Genomic DNA, 22432 nt, shown 5'->3' with positions numbered 1-22432 from the left:
TGTTATACAATTGAACTTATTTACAAATAGACTCACAGACCGAGAAACAAACTATGGTTCCCAAGGAGAAAGGATGGGGGAGGGATAAATTAGGAGTATGGGATTAGCAGATACACACCATATACAGAAAATAGATAAAAGGTCCTACTGTATAGCGGAGGGAACTATAGTAATAGCTTGTAATAACCTCTAATGAAAAAGAATATGAAAAGGAATATATATATGTATAACTGAATCACTATGGTGTACACCGGAAACTAACACAGCGTTGTAAATCAACTGTACTTCAATTTAAAAAAAAAGAAAGAAAGAAAGAACAGAAAACCAGGGAAGAGGATGGTGAATAATCCCACAGAGACCAAACACCTGGGGAACCGGGGGAGGAAGCTGCCCAGGCGACATACCTCCTTCTGGTGCCTAAAGCCTTGGACCTTGTCTTTACCCACGTGCTTCCCTGCCCGCACTCCAGCGGATTTTTATCCCCAGTGCAGTGGTCATCTGTTTCTTTTTCCCAGAGCCACGCTTAGCCATTGTGTTTCACAAATGTAGCGTTCGACTCTGGGAGCCTTGCACACTGGCCTCCTCTGACGGGTGTGTGTCTCCACACGCTGCTGCCATGCACGGGTCTCTCTGCTGAGATTCTAGCAAGAGATTCCCCAGCAGCCCTGAGAAACCAGGGCCTCCAGGCCGCACTGTCAGGAAGCCCGCTTTCCCTACTGGCCTCGATCCTGCCATCAGAAAGGTCTTTTCTTCCCACATCTGCTAAAACAAGAGGCATGACCTGCTTTTTATGTGCAGCTTAAAAGGTAGTTAGTTCAGGACCCCAATATGCACAATTAAATTTTTCTCTTATAGATACTATGTGTTTCATAAGAAATTCTTCTCGAGTAAGTCAATAGTGAGGGACTGGCAAAAAAGCAAAAATAAAAGAATGGACTTGCTTTCGGGGGATTCATTCCATTTGGGTTCTGCAGACAGACACACACAGACCCCTCCCCCAATCTCAGAACAGGATCTCCCCACCCCTGCCCCAGGACTCTTAGGTCAGATCTGAAGATTCGCTTCTTGTAAGCTTTTTCCTCTTAATACCCAGGGCCAAGGGACCAACTATCATTGGCTTAATTGTTCTATTCTGTTGAAAGAAACAGTGTTTAATATCCAAATGCAACTCATTTTTCTGACCCAGTCTTGATAATCCACTCAAATTCCATCTGAAGCACCTTTTGAAACCAAAACAAATTTTCTACCCAAACATCCTTGGAATGACATTTAGGTTTCTTTCTTTCTTTTTTTTTTTAAATAAGGGGAGATGACCAAAACAATACTGTATGAAAAATTCCAAGTACAAAGGCTGAGAATTGCTTTCTTTTCCTTATTTTCAATATGAAATGAGAACCAACAGGACTATAAGGCATGGATTTTACGAGACACAAGCTTGTGGAGTCCCTGCTAGCCCCTCTCCCCAGCCACGTGGGTGTATTTTCCATCATCACTTGTATAAAATGATCTGCTTTTTTCTTCACTGTGTTCCATCCAGTTTATCCCCTGAAATGATCGCTTTGGATCTCATGGGTTGATATTGAAATGGCCCCTCCCCAGTGAGGGGTTCGTGGTCACTAGACAATATCTGAGAATTTCCCTCTGAACATCCATGTCAAGCCCCTATACCCAATGTCCGCCCCAGCCACATTTATGAATGGGTATTTAAAGAGAAACTGTGAACTATCAGAGAAAGACAAGTTTCTAAAATGTAGAGGGCCTTCAAAATAGTCTTATAAACACACATATAAAATAATTTTCCAAAAAAAACAAAAATTAAAAAATAAAATAAAATCATTTCCCCAAGAATCTCTGAATTGGCTTCCAGAAGTGGCAAGCGAGCAAGTGTTGCATAATCCCCCCCCAACACATGCAGGGTTAGAGAACCAGTCGGATGTCCCCAAAGAAACATGCTGGCACTGGAGCAGGGCAGGGCATTGGGGTGAGCAGGAAAAGCATTGTTGCTTTTAGGAGAGGATGGAGAGTCAAGGTAGCCCCGAGAGTGGCCAAGGTCCCCAAGCCAAGGACTGGGCCCATGTGAAAAGTTACTCGTGCATTTGTTCCTCCGAGAGCCAGCCTCCTGCATGCAGGTTGAGGCCACGGTCATACCGTGAGACGGAAGAACACGAGATCTGAATTTCTGAGCATTCGTCTCCACTGAGCTCTACTAGCGCGCTGTGTCCCGACCTGCCAGAGCTGTGCTCCCAGGAAACGAGAGCTCCGGTGGCGGGTGTGAGGCTGGAACCTCGAAAAGGCAAAAGTTAGCTTTTCCTTTAAAATCAGCCACACGTACTCTTCCCAATTTCCGAAGATTTACACTCCCCTTCTGAATGTAATTTTCTCTTCTGGGCACAATCTGTTACTCAGAGGCTGACGATCCAGTTCAAGAATGACACAAACCCTCCTTTCCCCTCCCTCCCTCCTCTCTCTGCCTGACCACTGGTCATTTCCCTGGCTGTTAAACCATGTGCCACTAGAAACACAGGCAAGGTGACAACTGTCAGGGGTTGAGGTGCCTTGGCCAAGTGGACGGTGCCGTGTTACTTTTAAGAGCCCCAAAGTGGAAGCGACTAAAACATCCATCAACAATAGAATGGATGCATGAATGACAGTGTATGCATACAGTGGGATACTTCTACCAGTTAAATAAATGACAGCTACACCCAGCAACCAGGACCACTCTCCTAAACATCTCGTTGAGTGAGAGGAGCCAGACACACAAAGGATAAAGGATACGTGCCTTATGATGCCACCCCTCTAAAGTTAAAAGCAGGCCAAACGCCGTATATGTGTAAGTGAATCACTATGCTCTACACCAGAAACTAACACAACATTGTAAATTGACTAGAGTCCACTGAAAAATAAACGTGTAAATACAAATTTTTTAAAAAGCAGGTGAAACCAGCCCATGGTGTTAGAAGCCAAGAGAGGAGCAACCTTAGGCGCAGAGAGGAGGTAGTGATTGGCAGAGAGCCCCCGGGACACTCGAGATGTGTTCTCTCTCGTGCGTCCTTCTCTCCCTGACCGTTACACAGCCTTCCTGATTAATTACCTTGTCACTAGGAGGGAAGGACAGATGAGGCTTTGGGTGCCCAGCAGACTTGAGCCATGGCCCTGGCTTTTATTAAGGCTTAAACAGGAGACCTGAGTCCTCGCCAAGAGGAAATTTCTGGCACTGAGTTATCGGAACAGCTTATGGATGCGACCGAAACCCAGAAGTTGGCTGTCGCTGCAGAACTTTCCTCAGACAGCTGCGGCAAATTATTTCTAATAAGTAGGAGGCTGGAGGTGGGGTGCCAGCTACCAGGAGATAGCAGGGGAGGTAAGCAGCCTGATATGGGGGTAGGAGGCTTGGCAAAGAAGTCTCATTTCTCAGCTCGGAGTCCCAATAACAGAAACATACATTTTGGTGCTTCCGCTTACTCTTTAACTCGGCAGTTTATAACTTCTAACATCTGTCAGGCTATGCAGAACTATTAGCAGAGCATGAATCTATTTCTTTCTCTAATCTGCTTGAGTTAACCAGTCTTTGGTATTTCCAGAACAGAGCAGACTATATTTACTAATATATAGCATGTAAAGTCAGTTAAAAATAAATAATATTTAGCAATCAATTAACATGAATTTGGCTAGATTTTTATCAGTAGGGGAAGAAGTCACTCAAGAGCTCTGCAGGCAGTTACCCCAGAACTTGGACCACCAGGTCCAGCCTTCACCTCCGGCATCCAATCCGCAAGCAAACAGGGTAGCTGAAACCATCCATCCGAATCATCAGTATAGAATTGTACTAGAAACTCAGTTTAATAATTTCTGGCAGAAATCTTTATCTCAGTATTAATCACCCAGCATTTTTACAGTCCAACTATTAGTCTGTTTCCCCTGATGACCGTGGGCTGCCTTAAGCCAAAGATTTCATGTCACAGGCTCTAGCTTAGAACCCGGTTTACAGCTGGGAGTCAACACATGTCACTGAATGAGCAGGTAACCTTGCCTGGCTGGTGTCATGGAGGGAGGACGCCAGTGCGCACTGATCACCTCAGCCCATCTGACCCAGGACCTCCCAGCAGCTAATTCCACCAAGGCTCGGAACCCAACCACCCCCGCCCCAGGCTTTCTCATCTTTTTCAGACTTAGTCTTTTCAGAGCAGTTTTAGATATACTTCGATTTCCCTTCTCCCTCCTTACGCACACACACACAGCCTCCCCCATTTTCAACACCCCCCGTCAGAGAGGCACATGCACTGACACATCTTCACCACCCAAGGTCCATAGTTCACACCGAGGTTTGCTCTTCGTGTTGCACAATCTATGAGTGTGACGAAGCTATAGTAACCCAGCACTGCAGTGCCATGCAGAGCAGCTTCTCTGCCCTGAAAACCCTCTGCATTTCTGTCTCTGCCTCCCCATCCCCTCCCGCCCAACCCCTGGCCACCGCGGACCTTCTCCCCGTCTCCGTGGTTCTGCCTTTCCCGGAACGGCACCGACTCGGACTCCTACAGTGTGCAGCCTTTTTGGACTGGCCTCTCCAACTTAGTGATACGCATCTAAGGTCCTTCATATCCTTTCAGGCCTTGATTGGTTTGTTGTTAGTGCTTTCTCTGTTTCAAAGATGCCACTTCTGATGATCTCAAGTAGGTCTCCTTGCCTCTGGGGGGGAACCCACAGATTCCTTGCCCCAGTCCTGACTGCAGTGACACTCATCAGGGGAGGCAGAGGCGCCCAAGCACTGGCCAAAGACTTTGACTTGTAACCAGCTTGGGGCAGGCTCTCGGCGTCATCAGTACCAGTCACACCTCTTAGAGCTCCCGTCAGGGGCAGGTGCACAGAGAGGACCGTAGCTGAGAGGGAAGGTCACCAGCACTTAAGACGAACATGACTTTGCTCTAACAGATGACAAAATGGAAGCCAGCAGTTTAAGTAGTCTAACCGAAGGTCAGTCTCTTAGTTCCCAGGGGAGTGTTCTTCCTGGTAATGATGCTTCCTCTCATATTTCTGCTGATTTCAAAAGAAACCTTGCCTATTCATTACACAGAGGTAATCTCCCCTAGAGGGCAGATCTTAATCTTTGTCCCAGGACCATCTCTTTCTGCCTGTTCGCAGTCATCCCTGCAGAGGGGGGGCAGAAGAGACCTCACTTGACTTTGATGCTTGGCTGAGGGTTGGCGGAGGGATGAAGACCTGCCAAGGTGTTGTTAGAGGTTGTCAGACCTGCATACGTGAAGCTGGACTGATTCCAGCTCTAAATTATTCATTGCTTACTTAGTCTGTGCTGCAGAAATGCCAGGAAAGCAACGTCCTGTATGACCTTCACATTTAAAAGTAATGTCTGTGTGGCTTCTCTCCAAACACATCTCCTGAGGTTAGCTGCTCCTGGCCAGGACCGTTTCTCCTCCCTGTGGGTAACCAAGGTGGAACCAACTTTCCAGTTCTAGACTATTTTAAAGCAGGTGCCCAACTTTATAGCCTAGAGTGGTCTGAATCTGGAGTTAAATTTTTGAAATAATCATAGCGTTAAAAAAAATAGAATAGTCCATCTTAAGTCATCTGCAATCTTAATGAAGCAGCAAGCTGGCAGAGGCCAAAAAACAGAAAAGATACTGTAACGCTGGGTATGATGCTAAATATGCCATTTATGGCAATGGGATACGCCCAGTCCCTCCTGTGGCCACGTTTAACCCTTGAAGGAGAAACTGTAATTTCTCCTGATCAGAATCAGTCACATGACCTTGGAGTCCAGAATGCCTAATCAGACCATGTTGTTTTATATTAGGTCTTTAAAGCAAGGTCTACATTGTGAGGTATCTTTGAAAAAGCTGCTCTGCTAAACTCACCTTTGGCCGAACCTTCTATTCACATCTATTTCTCCATCGATCTGCTTCATGAAAACTTTTCTACCACAACCTTAAAACAGTCATTAGAGAAGATCTTAATGAATAGCGAAATGCCATCATCAAGGCAGACGCTATTTGTTTGAGGAACCAGGGCATTCCAGAATTTAACATCAGCATTTAAGATTGGTTCATTCATCACTGTATCATCGGACTCTCTCAACTTTAGAGCAGGATGCGGTGGACCTTCCTTCCATCACTGCCTGCAAGGACCCTGAACAGATGGGCACTGGTGCTCCGCACCTGGAGATAACTGCGGTATATGGGCGGGGCTGGTGACAGGGGCTTTCCAGGCCCTCCTCCCCACTGGAGCCAGCCCCCCGAATAAGGGACTGGCAGTGGCCACCGACCAAGAGAACTGGCAAATGAGCATTGGAGTGGTTCTCACTCTACTATTTGGAAACTTCTAGACAGATCATTTCTAAAGTCCCCAGTGCCAAAACGCTAAGACTTGAATAAAGTAATGCACTAAAAACACTTCTAAAGTATATTCTTCTAAGCACAGTAACATTTACATTATCAATTTTCTTAACATAGGATCAACAAACAAACAAGCATGCATTTAATACCACAAGTCCCCAAACGCTCAACTTTAATAGCACTATAATGTAGCAACTCACTTGTCCCCCAAATTGGTAACTACCTGGAAATACACCAAGAAGTAAATGGACACATGAGTTTCTGTGTGGAATGGGCCCCTCAGAGCAGCTCATCCAAAAATGTCCTTCACCCACAACCTGGTACTGATAGAAACACACAGTCAACTACTTTAACTAATTAGGAAAACATTTTGGTCCCAGACGGCACTTCATGCATAGGCGCTACTCAGTAAATATCTACCTGCTGCTACTCTTGTCAAGGACGGGTAGGCACCTGCTGCATACAGAACACAATTTTAGACTTGGTGGTGGAAAGAAACAAAGCCAATGAGAAGCTGAGGTCTCCGTGAATACTAGTTTATCACCGAGTGCCCTTCCAGCTTGGGTAGAGTTCGTGTGACTCTTAGGACCCTAGCTCCTTACCAGCGAGGGAGTCAAGCACTGGGAATACAGCCCACCAAGAAACGGGTTTGTTAGCTTCCACGAGCTTTATCGGAGAACTTTCAAACCTGCCGTGTATAATATCAACATAGTGCTCTTCCACATAAAAAAAAAGTCCCAGCAGAGAATCCATGGGGAACTCGTTAGGGACTCCTCCAGCCCGATTTTAAAGCACAAGTAATGTTCTTTCCTTTTAAACGGAAGATGCTAAAGTTCCTTCTTGGCAGGAACACCGAGGTAACAACTAGAAGCCCAGCTCAGCATAAGGAGCAAAGGGAGAGTGGGGGAGTCCTGCCAGAATCACCAGAGTGATAGAGTGATTCCAGCCCCAGCTGGTGTTCTCTCCAAACTGTTATGCATACGAGAATCACCCAGGAATCCTGTTAACATGCAGGCGCTGATTCAGGAGGCCTGAAATGGGACCTGTAATTTGACATTTCTAACAAGCTCCCAGGCGATGCTGGTTCTACAACCAAATTTTGAGCAGCTCGCTTTTGCAAATACCCTGAGAGCCTGAATTAAGTGTCCTGGGGTGGGGCTCAGACACAGAGGAGGGGGTGAGAAGAATAGTAAAACTCCCGGAAGGATCACCTGCATGTGTAAGTCACCAGAAAAGACCCCTTGTTTAAATATATCTAAAGAAAACAGGCAGATACAACTAGATTCAAAACAAACCCCCCAAACCCTAGCTTGTTAACTTTTCACCATCAGAGTCTGCGGCTGTTAGAAAATAGTCAGATATTACAATATATTCATAATTCTACCTTGTTTCAAATTTGTGCTTTTCTCCCCCATCATGAGCCTCGCCACTTCCCGCTTAAATCCCAGAAATGCTAACTCAGAAGTGAGGAATGTTCTTCTAGCGTTATATATTTATCTTGTAAACAAAAACAGGTAGGGGCCGCCTGAGTTTTCCAAAGGGCCTAAGACAGGCTGTTGGTAGACTTCGGTTCTAGCGTCAGCTGTGTGGCTAACTAGCTGGTCAGACCGCAGACCTCCCTGCTCTGAGCCTCAATTCCGCGTCTGGGAAACAAGAGCCTTAGAAAAGATGGTCCCATCAATCCAGGCCCCTGACTGCCTTTGATTCTTTGACTAAGTCACCAAGAGCGAATATTTAACGACTCGAGAGCATTACCTTGGATTTCCTAGAAGGCCCCCTTTCTTGCAGAGTTGCCTCGTGCCTGTCCTGCAACAGGTGCAGAAACCCCGGACAGTCAGAGCTCTCTGCTCGTTCCACGGTGTCGGCCGCCCCCTGCAGGCGCTCCGCGGGACTGCCTCGCCTGGCGGTCCGGGCACGTCTCCTTGGCAACACGGACTCACGCTTTCCTCCACGTAGACCTTTGGGCACAGGAAAGAGCCGGGCAGAGCATAAATGTCTTTTTCATTAGAGGAGCGACAAAGGCCAATTAATAAAGACCCAGAGAAGAGGAAGGGCATTCAGAGGTTAGAAAAGGGAAGGACAAGAGGCGAGTCTTAGCTCTCCCGACAGCAGCATATGAAAAGAGAGCTTTGTTTATTTATTACCTAATCCCCAGCTCCCCAGCCCGTGTTTCATACACATTATTTATCAGGATCTTGGGATTTTCCACAGCAGACTATGTATAATTTATTATGTGGCTACCAAGCACAGTACATTTTGACCAGAAAGCTTTTATCCCTTTTTATGTGTTAGTAAATGATTGTTCAGTGCTTCTCTATAGAAAAGTTAAACCATCCTCAGGAGGGTGAATATTATCTTTCCATTCTTTCCCACTCGAGGCATAAGAAATTACTATAATTTACTGCAGTGCAAAGGTAATAAAAGTGGGTAGAAGTCGTCTTTTCAACATCTAAGCGCATTTCTGGAAAAGCCTTTTAACTGCCAGCAGTCCTAATTATTACCATCTTTGCACCTAATTGATTTAGTCAGAGTGCATGTGGTCATTTGAATGCTATTTGATTCTGGTGATAATGGATTAATGGGGCATGGCTCCATTTTGCTCACAAACGTTTTAAAAATGTGTTCCTGCCTTATATTGCAGGCAATTATCCTTCCCGTTCAGAATCTGTGAAGTTAATGATTCTCCACACCTCCTGAAGAACCTTTTTTCCCCCTTTTTGTTCAGATGAGTGGGTAGTTATTCTCTCTCTGAATAGGAGCTTTACGACTGCTGCATTTCTACAGCAAAAGCTGATGTAACACAGAGCCAACAAATGTGCATTCCTGTGTGTTTCGTGGTACAGCAAGATTGTTAAATGCCTTTCCCCACGGTCACCTCGTCTTTCATACCTTCATTACGGCATCAGGGTGGCTGTAAGGAGCAGTAGTAGCCAGTGATGTGTCGGCAAGGAGTGCTATTCAGGGGGCAGAGTCCAGTCACTAGAAACTACCTGCATTTCCCAGAGCATCGAGAACAAGAGGCCAGTCCCACCACCGCTGGGCTCCAGCTTGCCTTTCCAGTGACAACAGTGCTGACCCACTGGGCAGGGAGATGGAATATTCCAGAAGCCTCATACACAGTAGTGCCTAACCAAGCCTTCAAGCCCACACCCATGGGTACATTCTTTTTTAAATATTATGGTTGACATACAATATTACATTTGTTTCAGTGTACAACACAGTGATTTGATATTTATATACATTACAAAATGATCTCCATTGTAAGCCTAGTAACTGTCTGTTCCCATACAGTTTTACTGACTCTAGTCCTGCCTCCCGGTGACTTTGCATTTCATAACTGGAGGTTTGGACCTCTTCATCCTCTTCACTTTCATCGCCCAAACCCCACTCCCCTCCCCTCTGGCAACCATCTGTTTGTTCTCTGTATCTGAGTCTGTTTCTGTTTTGTTTTGTTTGTCTGTTTGTTTCTTAGAGTCCCCATACAAATGGAATCAGATGGTATTTGTCTTTCTCTGTCTGACTTATTTCACTTATTTCACTTCAATACCCTCTGGATCCAACCATGTTGTTGCAAGTGGCAAGAGTTCGTCCCTTTTTATGGCTGAGTAATATTCCATTGTGTGTATCTCTGCCACATCTTCTTTATCCATTCATTTATTGAGAGGCATTTAGGTTGTATTGCAGATAATGCTGCAGTGAACACAGGAATGCAGATATTTTTCCAAACTTGTGTTTTCATTTTGTTCTGATAAATGCCTGGAAGTGGACTTGCTGGCTCATGAGTGCATTGTTTTTTCTGTCTGTGTGCTTACATTTTCCCCTTTATTATTCTTTTTTATTATTATTGAAGTAGAGTCAATTTACACTGCCATGTTAATTCCTTGTATACAGCATAGTGATTCATTTATGCACACATATTTTCCTTTTCATATTTTCTTTCATTATAGGCTATTACAAGGGATTGAGTATAGTTCCCTGTGCTGCACAGTAGGACCTTGTTTTTATTTTCTTTATATACAGTAGTTAGTATCTGCAAATCCCTTTCCCCGCTGGTAACCATAAGTTTATTTTCTATGTCTGTGAATCTGTCTCTATTTTGTAAATAAGTTCATTTGTGTCCTTTTTTTTTTCAGATTCCACATACAAGTGATTATCATATGGTATTTTTCTTTCTCTGTCTGGCCTACTCCACTTAGTATGATGATCTCCAGGTCCATCCATGTTGCTGCAAATGGCATTATTTTATTCTTTTTATGGCTGAGGAGTATTCCAGTGTGTGTGTGTGTGTGAATGTGTGTGTATATATATATCTCACAACTTCTTTATTCGTAAAGCATGCATTACTCACTGCCACACACACAGACCCTGCATCACCATGGCAAAGTTTAAAAATTTGGGGACTAACTTCATTCTGCTTGTTCTCAGGCATGAACACAGCTCTAGCATCCACCTTTGGACTAAGTGAGGAGTCACATTATTAACTTTTGTCTACATTCTAACCCATCTGTTGTCAGAGGATAGAATTATTTTTTATTAAATTTTTATTTTGGTGTAATTGGAGATTCCCATGTAGTCGTAAAAATAATACACAGGCTCACAGACATGGTTACTGGGAAAAGGGGGAGGGAAGGGATAAATTTGAGAGTTTGAGGTTTGCAAACATTAGTCACTATATATAAAAATAGATTTTAAAAAAGTTTCTTCTGTACAGCACAGGCAACTACGTTCAATATCTTGTAATAACCATTAATGAAAAAGAATATGAAAACAAATACATGTATGTATATGCATGACTGGGACATTGTGCTGTGCACCAGAAATTGCACACCGTAATGGACTGTACTTCAATTTAAAACTTTTTTTTAAAAAAGCTAGGTTCATCGGATACAGACCAAGTCCAGCAAAGCGAACTCCCCACTGTGAAACCACCTGTGCTAAAGGCAACTGCCCCCCCAGCAGCAAGTCACATTTTCTCTGAATTACCGTCCTGCCCTCCATCACCCAAGAATGGAACCCTAAGGTCATCTCTCAGCACCCGACAATGCCTCTTGGCTCTTCACCTTCTGCAGCGCCGTAATTCTTTTCAGGTCTTCATCAGGATATCACTGGGCCTCTTGTCACAATGTCTTGGAGGCCTTCGGACCCCATCACCGCTCCCCTCTCACACTTTCTCAGCGAATACTTAAGGAGGCTTAATATACGCCGGCCACTGTGCTGAGCTTTGGGAGAGCAGTGAGAGATGCCCATAGATTCTCGTGACCCCAGATGGCCGCCGTCCCCAGGAACTCACTGTTTCACGGGGGAGGCTGGTCAGCAGGCAATTGTAACTTCAATAAGCCTCTGAGGACAGCAAGCTCAGCCCTGCACACACCAGCCCCCGAGCTGCCCGCCATCCCGGGCCCTGTCCTGCGCCCTGTGCCCCCCAGCTTCCGCTCCCTGGGTCTGGCCTGCCTTTGGTCTGGCCCGCTTTCCCCTGGCGACAGTCTGCCATTCAGAGTCTAAGCCCAAGCCATCTTCCCTCCGAAGCTCTTCCCGATGCCTCCGCGCCAAAGGAGCCTCTTCTTTTTCCACCCTCTTCTTGCTGCTTTTGTGAATGTCTGTCATAAGCGTTAACACAGATTATCTTGAAGTCAGCCCTGCCTGTCTGCCTCAGCCTGGAGCCGGCCGTTATCAGAGGCAGGAATCGTGGGTCCTCCATCGCACTTGGCACAAGCATCACGAAGAGCCGGCCTCTGGTTGGTTTTACTTTCCATTTAACGTTGCACAGTCTGGAGACTTTGAGGAAAAAATGTTTGAATTCCCAGGATCAGAAGAGTCTAAATAGGATGGGTAAACACATTTGGCACACTGGAAGAATTGCATTTTATGCTGAAATTTTCATGGCTGATGAATTATTGTGAAAAGAGCTGCACTTCTGTTTTGGACAAGGCCCACTTCATAACTCACGTGAATTATCCCTGCTTCTATCATGTGTATGGCCTTGCAGGTAATAAGCCTGTGCTTCTCTGGTAGTCTCTCTCGTTGAGTAGTCAGTAATCCCCACCTATCGCAGAGTTTTTTTGTTTTTTGTTTTTTTGTCTACAGAGCAAAGTTAATGGAGCCAAGAAGAGGCCCCAATATTATTTCCTCAACTCCCCTTTACCCCAGCCTGAACCCTGAGACAGCAAGGTCTGAGACACTTGACAGCGCACTGTCTCCCAGCAGTGACGCTGCCAGTCATGCCCATGTCAGATATTTCTGGAGGAAGGCCAACACAGACGATAGCAAGGGGTCTATAGATGTGTGTTCCTTCAGTTTGTACCTTAAACTGTAGAAGTTGCCCCGGGTCTAAGCCGCGTTCTGATGGGGCTGATCATTGGTGAAGTGGATCTCTTTATGAAGTTACAATTCTAAGAAACAGAAGGAAAATGAATGCTTCCATAGTCTTGCAAAAGAAGCAAAGTTTGAAAAAAGGACTCTGTGGTGGCAATGAATCTCTCAGTCAATTTCTCTGGGAATGTCTTAACTTCCCCTTCTTTTTTGAAAGATAGTTCTTCTGTATGTAGACTTCTTTGTTGACAATCTTTTTTTTTCCCCCAGCACTTAGACTATTTCATCTCAATGCCCCCTAGCATCCATGGTTTCTGATAAGTCAGTTTTTAATCTTAGTGATGATTCCTTGCAAGCGATGAGTCATTTCTCCTTCTGCTTTCAAGATTTTCTCATTGTCTGTGCATTTTGACACTTTGACAAGGATATGGCCAGGTGTGGGTCTCATTAAGTTTTTATTATTTTGAGTTTTTCAAGGTTCTTGGACATGTAGATTAGAGTTTTCATCAGATTTGGGGAGTTTTTGATCCCCAATTCTTCAAATATATTGTCTACCTCTCCTTCTGGAACTCCAGTTACGTGTATGTTGGTGTATTTGATGGTGTCCCACAAGTCTTTGAAGTTCTGTTCATTTCTCATTATTCCCTTTCTTTCTGTTTCTCAGTCTGCATAATCTCTCTTCAGGTTTACTGATTCTTCTTCAAGAAGGGGCTTGCTATTAACCCCTTGAGTAAATTTTTCATTTTAGTTATTATTGTTTAGTTATTGCTAGTAATGCAAATTTATTCATTTGGTTACTGCATTCATTACAGAAATTGACACACTGTAACTCATATACTTCAATAAAAAATAAAATAAAATGAATTTTTTAAAAATATTAATTGAGAGCTAGAGATAATAATACAGTTCTAGGTAGACACTCGCTTATAGTCATTAGAAACTCCAAAAACAGACAAATGGCACAGAAGAGAAATGGGTACAAAAGAAAAGCTTGCAAATTACATGGGGCAGAACTCTGGGGCAGGGCAGTGACAGCTACAACCTCACTTCCAGGATGCCTAGGAAAATGTGACTGGAGCAATGATTTCATGCGTTGAAAGACTTACAGTTGCTTTCTAATGTCATCGGATCTCAATGATTTCCCAGCAGAAGTTTTCTTTCCAAGACCCCATGAGGGAGTTTAGCAGCCACAGGAGGGCATCAGCTGCCCGGGATTCAGGGCGACGCGTCAATCACAGGGCTGCCAGATCTTATTCCTGCCTGCATTTTGTAAAATGACTAAACACACATTTTCCCTTGTTCTCTTCCAGGATTTCCAATGAACACTCCCCCAAACTCCAGATCCGGAGTCACAGTTACCTGAGGGCGGTCAGTGAAGTCTCCATCAACCGAAGCCTGGACAGCCTTGACCCTGCGGGTCTGCTCACGTCCCCAAAGTTCCGCTCCAGGAACGAGAGCTACATGCGAGCCATGAGTACCATCAGCCAGGTGAGCCCCTGGGGGTGCCACCTGTCGGGTCTGCATGAGGGTGGGCGGAAACCCGGAGGGCGGGACGTGAGGGGGCTGTCGCCCGCCGAGTGGCACTGATGGGTCAGCCAGGGGTCGGGTGTTAACACTACATGTGTTCAGCCACAACAGGCACCTGATAACCAACAGTCGATCAGCAGGGAAGGGGCCCTCTGCAGACGGGAAAGCACATAGTGGGGGAGTCCGCCCAAATTCATTAGCTGTCAGTCAGCATCAGCAGATTTGTCATTGGATGGAGGCGGCTTCAGCTGTAAGGATGTTTGAAGGATAGAAGGACAGGGTAGTAGACATCACTGGCCAAACCAAGGCAGTGTCTAGTCAGAAAAGTACAAGTATTCAGCAGGCCAGCAAGATGGGGCCCAGGCATGGGGAAACCACATAGGACCTATTTACTTCAACTGGGTCTTGATAATGGGGGGCGGGAGTGTGGGTGTATAGCTCAGTGGTAGAGCACATGCTTAGCATGCGTGAGGTCCTGGGTTCAATCCCCAGTACCTCCTCTAAAAATAAACCGAATTACATCCCTCCTAACAAAAATAAAATAAAAAATAAGAAAAGGGATTGTGAGCTGTTTTCAGTAACGGTATGGGCAGTGGTGGCCTTGGGATGTGGTTCCTGCATGTACTGTGGCAGGAAGCAAATGAATAACTGTAGAGCTTCCCAGTCCTGTCATCTTCTGTGTCCTCGAAAACCAGGGTTTTTCATATGGAATGAAGATACGAGTAAAATATATAAGAAGCCACAGAAAAACACCGCAGTGTAAATTTGCATTAGATGTATTCATACCACAGTCCTGCCCCCTGAGAGGCCTGGAAACAATGGCCAACCCAGCAGCGACATCCAAATTGCATTCCTGAGATACCATTTCCCACTAAAGGAAGAAAAGGCTTTTGGGAAAAGTACTGATTTCAGGACTGGGCAGGAAAGATAGAAGATGAGCTTTGAATACCTTGTCACACCAGATATTAAGGAAGCTCTCAGGGCCACTTGTCTCATGTCAAAAGGACTCAGGAGACAACCTAAGAGGTTCCCACTGGCCAAAGATGGGACAAATTTGAGTTCAGTAAGAATAACCATTGAAGTAATTTTAAAACCACCAAATATTTTTAAATTTATGAGTTCATTTTGATATTTTAAAAAATTAATTGATCACACTTGGTAGATACAAGAGAACAAATTTATTGTCTTAAAAATTAGTAAATAAAAGGAAAAAAAAATCAAACACCCTGCTGTACCTACATGAGCTACACCCACTAAGTAACCAGATAACAGAAAAGGAAGCATTTCTTTATATAAAAAATATTCCAACTAGTGACTATAAAAGTCGATGAAATTAAGAATAACACTATTTTTGCAGCCACTATGGAGAACAGTATGGAGGTTCCTTAAAAATAGAGTTACCGAATGATCCAGCAATCCCACTCTTGGGCTTATATCCAGAGAAAACTCTTAATTTGAAAAGATGCATGCACCCCAATGTTCATAGCAGCACTATTTACAATAACTAAGACATGGAAGCAACCCAAGTGTCCACTGATAGGTGACTGGATAAAGAAGCTGTGGTATATTTATACAATGGAATACTACTCAGCCATAAAGAGGAAAGAAATAATGTCATTTGTAGCAACATGGATGCACCCAGAGATGACCATACTAAGTGAAGTCAGTGAGAGAAAGACAAATGTCATATGACAGCACTTATATGTGGAATCTAAAAAGAATGACACAAAAGAACTTATTTACAAAACAGGAAGAGACTCACAGACACAGAAAACAAACTTACGGTTACCAGGGAGGAAAGAGGGGAAGGGGGATAAATTGAGAGTTTGGGATTGGCAGATACAAACTACTACGTACAGAATAGATTAAAAAAAAAAAAAAAGGTCCTACTGTATAGCAGGGAACTATATTCAGTGGCTTGTAGTAACCGATGATGAAAAAGAATAAGAAAAAGAATATGTATATACATATGTGTATAGCTGAATCACTATGCTGTACACCGGAAACTAATACAACATTGTAAATCAATTATACTTCAATAAAAGCGGCGGGGGATAAAACCATTTTGGAACCCCTAATGAATGAATGCATCTAAGCATGGAGTGTAAATGACTCCTAACAACATAAAAAGGGGGAGAACTCAGACAATATGGACATACAGAACTATTAGCCTTGAAAACATGTGGGGGTTTTATACCAAATTAGAGAAAGTATACTTCAGTATAAAATGCTACTTTAGAGTGCAAAGAATTATTATTAAGAAATACATGCCTCTTTTCCACTTGATATGCCTAAGATAATTAGTCTTTTTTATCTGAAGTTTAAAGAAATTAGTCATTATTGGAGAGCATCTTCAGATAACACAAAATGAAGAGAGTCAAAATTGCAATCATTTTCAGTATACGCTCTAAGTTAAATTATAGTTTTATCTGTTAAATTTTCAACTACTCATGAGTTTGGTATTAAAGAAATTAGACACATGAAGTTCTAGAAGGTAGCAGAAATTTGAAGACTGCTCCTACACCTCTATCAAGTCAGCTGCAAAGTGAGAAACTGATTGAAACATCTGGTCGGAGTTGTTGGCTTTTGTTTTTGTTTTTGTTTTTTTGTTTTAAGGTGGTGCTCAAACCCAATGTAAGTTATGTTGGAGGAATATAAGAAAATAAAAAGTAATTCCTCAAAAAAGGAAGACCCCATTTGGAAGATTTTTAAAACACATTTATAAACAACCTGTGGGCCATATCAGGTTTTTATAATGAAGAGTGGAACCTCCTTTAGGTCATACGTAGATAGTTTGAAAATCCCAATAGTGCTTTTCAAGGTTTTGACATATCTAGGTTTGGCCTATTTTTGTGCAGAATGTGGGTATCTTGCCAGAAAATATAGGGCCTGTTTCCATACTTTGCACTAAATTAAGCACCAGTCGACACTGAAATGGTTCCACGAACTAGTCACTTCCAGAAGCACAATAAAAATACTAGTTTCTAAACGTTTGTACTAAAAACGGTTCCGTTGAAATACATACGCTCTGACCGCGGGCCCCGAATTGCCCCCTAGGTTCGCATTTCTAAATGAGGGGAATGAATGAGCACCTCGGGCGTGCAGTGGAGAAAGACTTCCCAACCCCACACTTCCTTGCGTCCTGAAAACAGAGCTCTTGTTCTGTAGAATTTAACTGACTGCTTGATGATAAACTAGCTGCCATTCAGTCGCGGTCTGTAAGATAGAGGAAGTAAAACGCATTTGAGTTGAATGTCACGGACGGGGCGTTCTGCCGGGGATGAAGTTTGGAGATGCTGGGGGCGAGGCGGCTTCTCCCCGGCGGGGGAGCGCGGCGTCACCGGAGCCTTCTCGCCGGCAGGTGAGCGAGATGGAGGTGAACGGGCAGTTCGAGTCGGTGTGCGAGTCGGTGTTCAGCGAGCTGGAGTCGCAGGCGGTGGAAGCCCTGGACCTGCCGATGCCCGGCTGCTTCCGCATGCGGAGCCACAGCTACGTGCGCGCCATCGAGAAGGGCTGCTCGCAGGACGACGAGTGCGTGTCCCTGCGGTCCTCCTCCCCGCCGCGCACCACCACCACCGTGAGGACCATCCAGAGCAGCACCGGTGAGTGGGCGCAGCCGTCCCCGCGCAGCCGACCGCCTGGCCCCCGCGCGCCGGCTGCGGCACGACGGTCCCGGGACGCCGCACGTGGCGTCCTCGCTGTCACCACACAGTCCCGGGGAACCGAACTCCACCGCGCCCCGCAGAGCGATGGCTTTGCCTCCCTGCCCGCCTCCATCCCCAGCCTCCGGCCACATTCACGCACCCCCTTCTTTCTGCATCTCCTTCTCTGGTGTCAGCAGAGGAAACTGCAACTATGGGACCAGAGGGGACAGCCCAGGGGGTGGGGTGGGGTGGGGTCTTCCCAAGACCCCGACACAGCATCCTTGGAGCCGGCAGGCTCGTCCCCACTAACTCTTCCTCTCCATAATCTGGCCTTGACTTCTAAGGGTGTGACCCCTGATTGTGGAGCATAAATGGAGTTGGAATGCATTTTTAATCCCAAGATATCTCCCAAGACCTGAAATGTCACTATGAAAAAATAAGGAAGAAATGGATGCTCTAGTAACACTGATTGCACATTTTATGAGTTTCCTTCTATTAGAATAGAAGGTAAATTTATTTCATGATTTCAAAACCTCCTATCTATACATACACAGCACTTCCTTTTCCCTCTAAACCGAATTTAGATTTGTGCCCATAAACTGTACTTTTATCAGATTTGAGTCAGAGAGACACAGAAGCGCTTAACTGGTTTCCACGGCCCTGGAAGCTGCCTAGGAATAGAATCATGGATTATGTATGACAGAGTGTGTGTTGTTTTTTGAGTTTCAGGGTTTTTTTTTTTTCCCAAATAAAATTTGGGTCCAAGAAGAATATCCCCTCCACCTTAACTAGTCTTAACTTTGAGTTCAGCATAACTCTAGTAAAGAGTAATTCTACAAAGAGACTGTCAAACCAAGAGTCAAGATAAATAATGAATTAATGAGAAGGAAAAATCTGTACCAGAATATTATTCAATTTTCGTTCTAAGTGCCTCAAATGTCAGTCATTATCACGTGGCCTAGAACTTTTACAAGTTTGAGAATTAATATTAATAGGTCCTCAACCTGATTTGAAATCCTACTAACTAGAAATACAGGACTGAGAGAGGAATTTGAGAAAAAAAAAATTAGAGGTGAAACCATAGGAAATCATTCTGGGCCAATGAAAATTAGGATCTCAGCATTAAGGGGAAAAATGCTTCTAGACGTTGCTCTGGCCCCGCAACTCTGGCCCTGGCTGGCTGTCACCTACCAGAGGTGGTGGATGTGCATTCTTGCTCGCTAGGAAATTCTGAAAGAACAGCCACAGGCGAGGCGTGAGGTTAATAAATTAAGGAAGGTTGATTCAGGAAACGCAGGCATTTTTAATTCATTCATGGGCATATTTGTGTGTGTTTACATCCGTGCAGTAAGTGTAGCTTGAAGCTCTGCCTGTGCCTCTCTGGCGTCACTGCGTCTTTGGTGTCTGCCGTGTCCCCGCCCGCACCCCGCACACAGCCCTCCCCGGTGTTCGGTCCCTTCCTCTGTGTAATGGTCTCATCGCCTGCCCGCTGCTCTTCTGTGCTGAAATTGCTCCTTAAACACACAAAATGCAGATCCTTGCCCAGAAGGGCCAGAGGAAGGAAAAGGGCCTCCGACTCCCTCCTCCTCCTCAGGGGGCAGTGTTTTGGGTAAAGTGACAAGAGACTCTGGGATGGCAGGTTTCTGGTCAGCGAAGAGGATTTTGTGTTTTGTCATTTAAGAGACATTGTCTGATACCTCCTGCATCAGTTCTTGTGCAATGCTCTTTACTCCACATACCTGTGTTCTGACCTCCCTAAGAGCCTTCCCAGATACCCCGGGGGTTCCCAGAATTCAAACAATCAAGTCATCAGATAAAATCCAGGTTGCCTGTTAAATGTGAATTTCAGATACATGGTGGATCGTTTTGTAGTATAAGTATCTCCTGAATAGCACATGGGACCTACGAAGTTAAATGTAGTGTTTGGAGTGTTTGATAAAGCTGACAAGCCTATCAGAGAAGGAGGTGGGTGCAGCCTGGGAGGGAGTCCTCTGCTGTTCCATTTAGAATATAAATTAAATTGCAGGGGCTTTAGCCAGAGGCCTCTGTGGGCGGAGGTGACTGCATCTTCTCCACCTTGGGCTCCCTGTGCCTGGTCCTAAGCCCCACCCGGCCCCCTGCTGCCGTCTGGGCGGGAAGGCTCCAGGCTCGGCTGCAGCTGCGGGGGTTTGGGGCAGGAAGATGGGGCTTGTCGCTGGGACTGGTGAGGCATCAAACAGCAGATCTCGGTACAGGGCAGCTGGCGACTTCACCCTTAGTCATCAGCCTAAGCCTTCTGGTATGTCACCTTCACAGCCGTGGAAGAATGAGCAATTTAAGGACTAAACATTATGGTAGATTCTAAGTAAGCCCTTCCAAGTTCTAATAGCACTTTTCATAGTTTCTCTATTCCACAGATTTGTTCTTTAAAAAAAAAGTCATTATTTTATGATATTCTGTGCCCTTCATTCTACTGTTGTCATAAATCCTATGTTCCCTCCTCACCCCACCGTCTCTCTCTCTCTCAAACACACAAATTTTACTTCTCTCTCTCACATGATCTCAGTGCTATCATATTAATTTTCTTCTTCTACTGGTTTCCTTCTGACATCCAATCAAATATAATATCCTGTAGAAAACACAGAAAATCTACTTTCTCATAGGACCTACTAATTTTTGAAAGAATAGAAATCAGGAAATCACTGCTCTAATTTTAACCATTTCCCCCATGAACACAGGTCAAATTTACATCCGTGTTCAGTAGGACATGACGTCAATTTCTCCTTTGCTCATTGTTCTTGGATACTCACAACAGATTTCATTTTTCCTAAACTTCCCTTTGCTCGGAAAAAAAAATTCTTCATTTTTGTCAACTGCAGTGATTAGCTGTAACTTTTCCCCCACCCCAGTCCACATTCTAAGGCTTTGACTTTGGGGTCAGCCCATTTTAAATTGTTCAAATTTTCAAGAAAATATACTAGGTAAGCTTTTCTTCCAGCCTTGTCCTTTTGTCGCATTAGCAAAATGAAACTGCAAAGTCCACAAAAGTGTCTTGTTGCCACACGGGAGAGTCATGAAGATGGTCTTGGCTCTAAGTGGCCCTAAGGAGCCCCCAGTAATGGGACCAAGGATTAACAGAGATTTATCCTAACAAATTGGGGCCAATCAGGAACTGAGTGAGGGAGTGGTTTATAGTGATGCATCTTTTGGGTTATTGCCTTTTTGGCTTATCTAACTATGACAGAATCTTATATTATCTCAGCTTATCTGTTTCAAGCACCCAGATATCTCTCCATCTAATAGATTCAACAAGTTTCTATGTAAATCATTACACATGGGACTAGGAATTTAGCACTATCGCAGGAAAGTAAAAATTTAAAGTGGACAGTTACCCTCGTGAGTAAGGGAAAACAAATACCCTTACTTCAATCATCTGAAGATTTCAGGGAAAAGTAGAGCTTGCTGCTAGCAATATACCCACACCTCCGCTTCGGAGTAGCAGATCGGACTGGCCTCCTTAGAGTATCTGTGTGCAGTTGTACGCATTTAAGAGGGTTCTTTTTACTTCCTGCACTAAGCATCTGGGGTCTATCAAAAGCATTATCACATTGCAGCTTAGACAGACTTGAATCTGGTGATCCCAGGGGCCAAAATAAGCAAAAACATTGTGTCTCGCCGGTAGACACACACATACAGATCCACAGACATGCACGTGGTCAGGAAGGACACAGAATAAATCGTTTGCCGTGATCACCCAGCAAGTAGTAGGTGGGAGGGTCAGGTGGAATGGAAAGAGGGAGGTTTTTTGAATAAGCATTTATTGCTTTTTGTGATTTTAAAAGCCAGCATAATATCTGAATCAAAATAATACTCTTTGACAGAAATAGGCAAACTATCATGATAGATGATTTTCTGGTCTTTCAAGAAAAGTTTTCACTTTGAAATCACAAGCTTTATGTAGCCATAATATAATTTTTATAAAGAGTAATGCTATGCCACACTGTTGCTCTTGAAGTTTTGCCTGTGTGCCATATTCTTTTATTAGGGGAAGCTCTTAGAAGTGGATGGAGTTGAACTGGTCTCTGGGACCCCCCGGGCAGGGCAGTGAGGGCGTGGGACAGGGCATCCCTCTGGGTGGGAGTCAACACCGTTTGCCCTCTTGAGTGTGTCTGGGGGCCTTGGGGTTCACACCACCTATTTTCAGTCTGATTTTCCTTACAAGAGTGATCATATGTTCACTTAAACAGAGACACGCTCTTCCAGCTCTGACACACCTACTCAAGGCTTGCTCCGTTTGCAAAAGCAGCTACCCTTTTAGATAGCCTGAGGTCGGGGCTAACATCCCAGGAGTTCTCGCAGGTTTGGGTCATCACAGCCAGGCAGCCATCCTATCTAGGAGATCACATGAAACCTACCTTCATCACCCTACACTCCAGTCCCCTACACCCTGCTCCCCACCCATCTACCACCACCACCAACTAATCCTAAACACACAAGCTCTTGAACAGGGTAACGTGAAGGCAATGATTTATATTTGCAATACACATAGTAGACATTCAATAATGGAAAGACAAAAAGGTGAGAAAAGATGCAGAAAATACTTGTTTTATTGTGATGTAATTGACA

The 22432-nt window shown here is 44.5% G+C and overlaps 1 protein-coding gene across 14 annotated transcripts in view; it reads left to right on the top strand.

The window, feature by feature from the left end:
* Nucleotides 1-22432, top strand: part of DLGAP1 (DLG associated protein 1) — a 342691-nt gene that overhangs the window by 203547 nt on the left and 116712 nt on the right. For all 14 annotated transcript variants that reach the window (XM_064481562.1, XM_064481561.1, XM_010976379.3 and 11 more), the window contains 2 exons: nt 13967-14144; nt 17545-17785. In XM_064481562.1, the coding sequence (XP_064337632.1) occupies nt 13967-14144; nt 17545-17785 (419 nt within the window). The remainder of the gene's footprint in view (nt 1-13966; nt 14145-17544; nt 17786-22432) is intronic.

Source organism: Camelus dromedarius, chromosome 32 (assembly GCF_036321535.1).
Source record: "Camelus dromedarius isolate mCamDro1 chromosome 32, mCamDro1.pat, whole genome shotgun sequence".
Classification (NCBI taxonomy): Eukaryota; Metazoa; Chordata; class Mammalia; order Artiodactyla; family Camelidae; genus Camelus; species Camelus dromedarius.
Note: the sequence above shows the minus strand (reverse complement) of the source record. Positions and strands in the feature narration are given on the sequence as shown.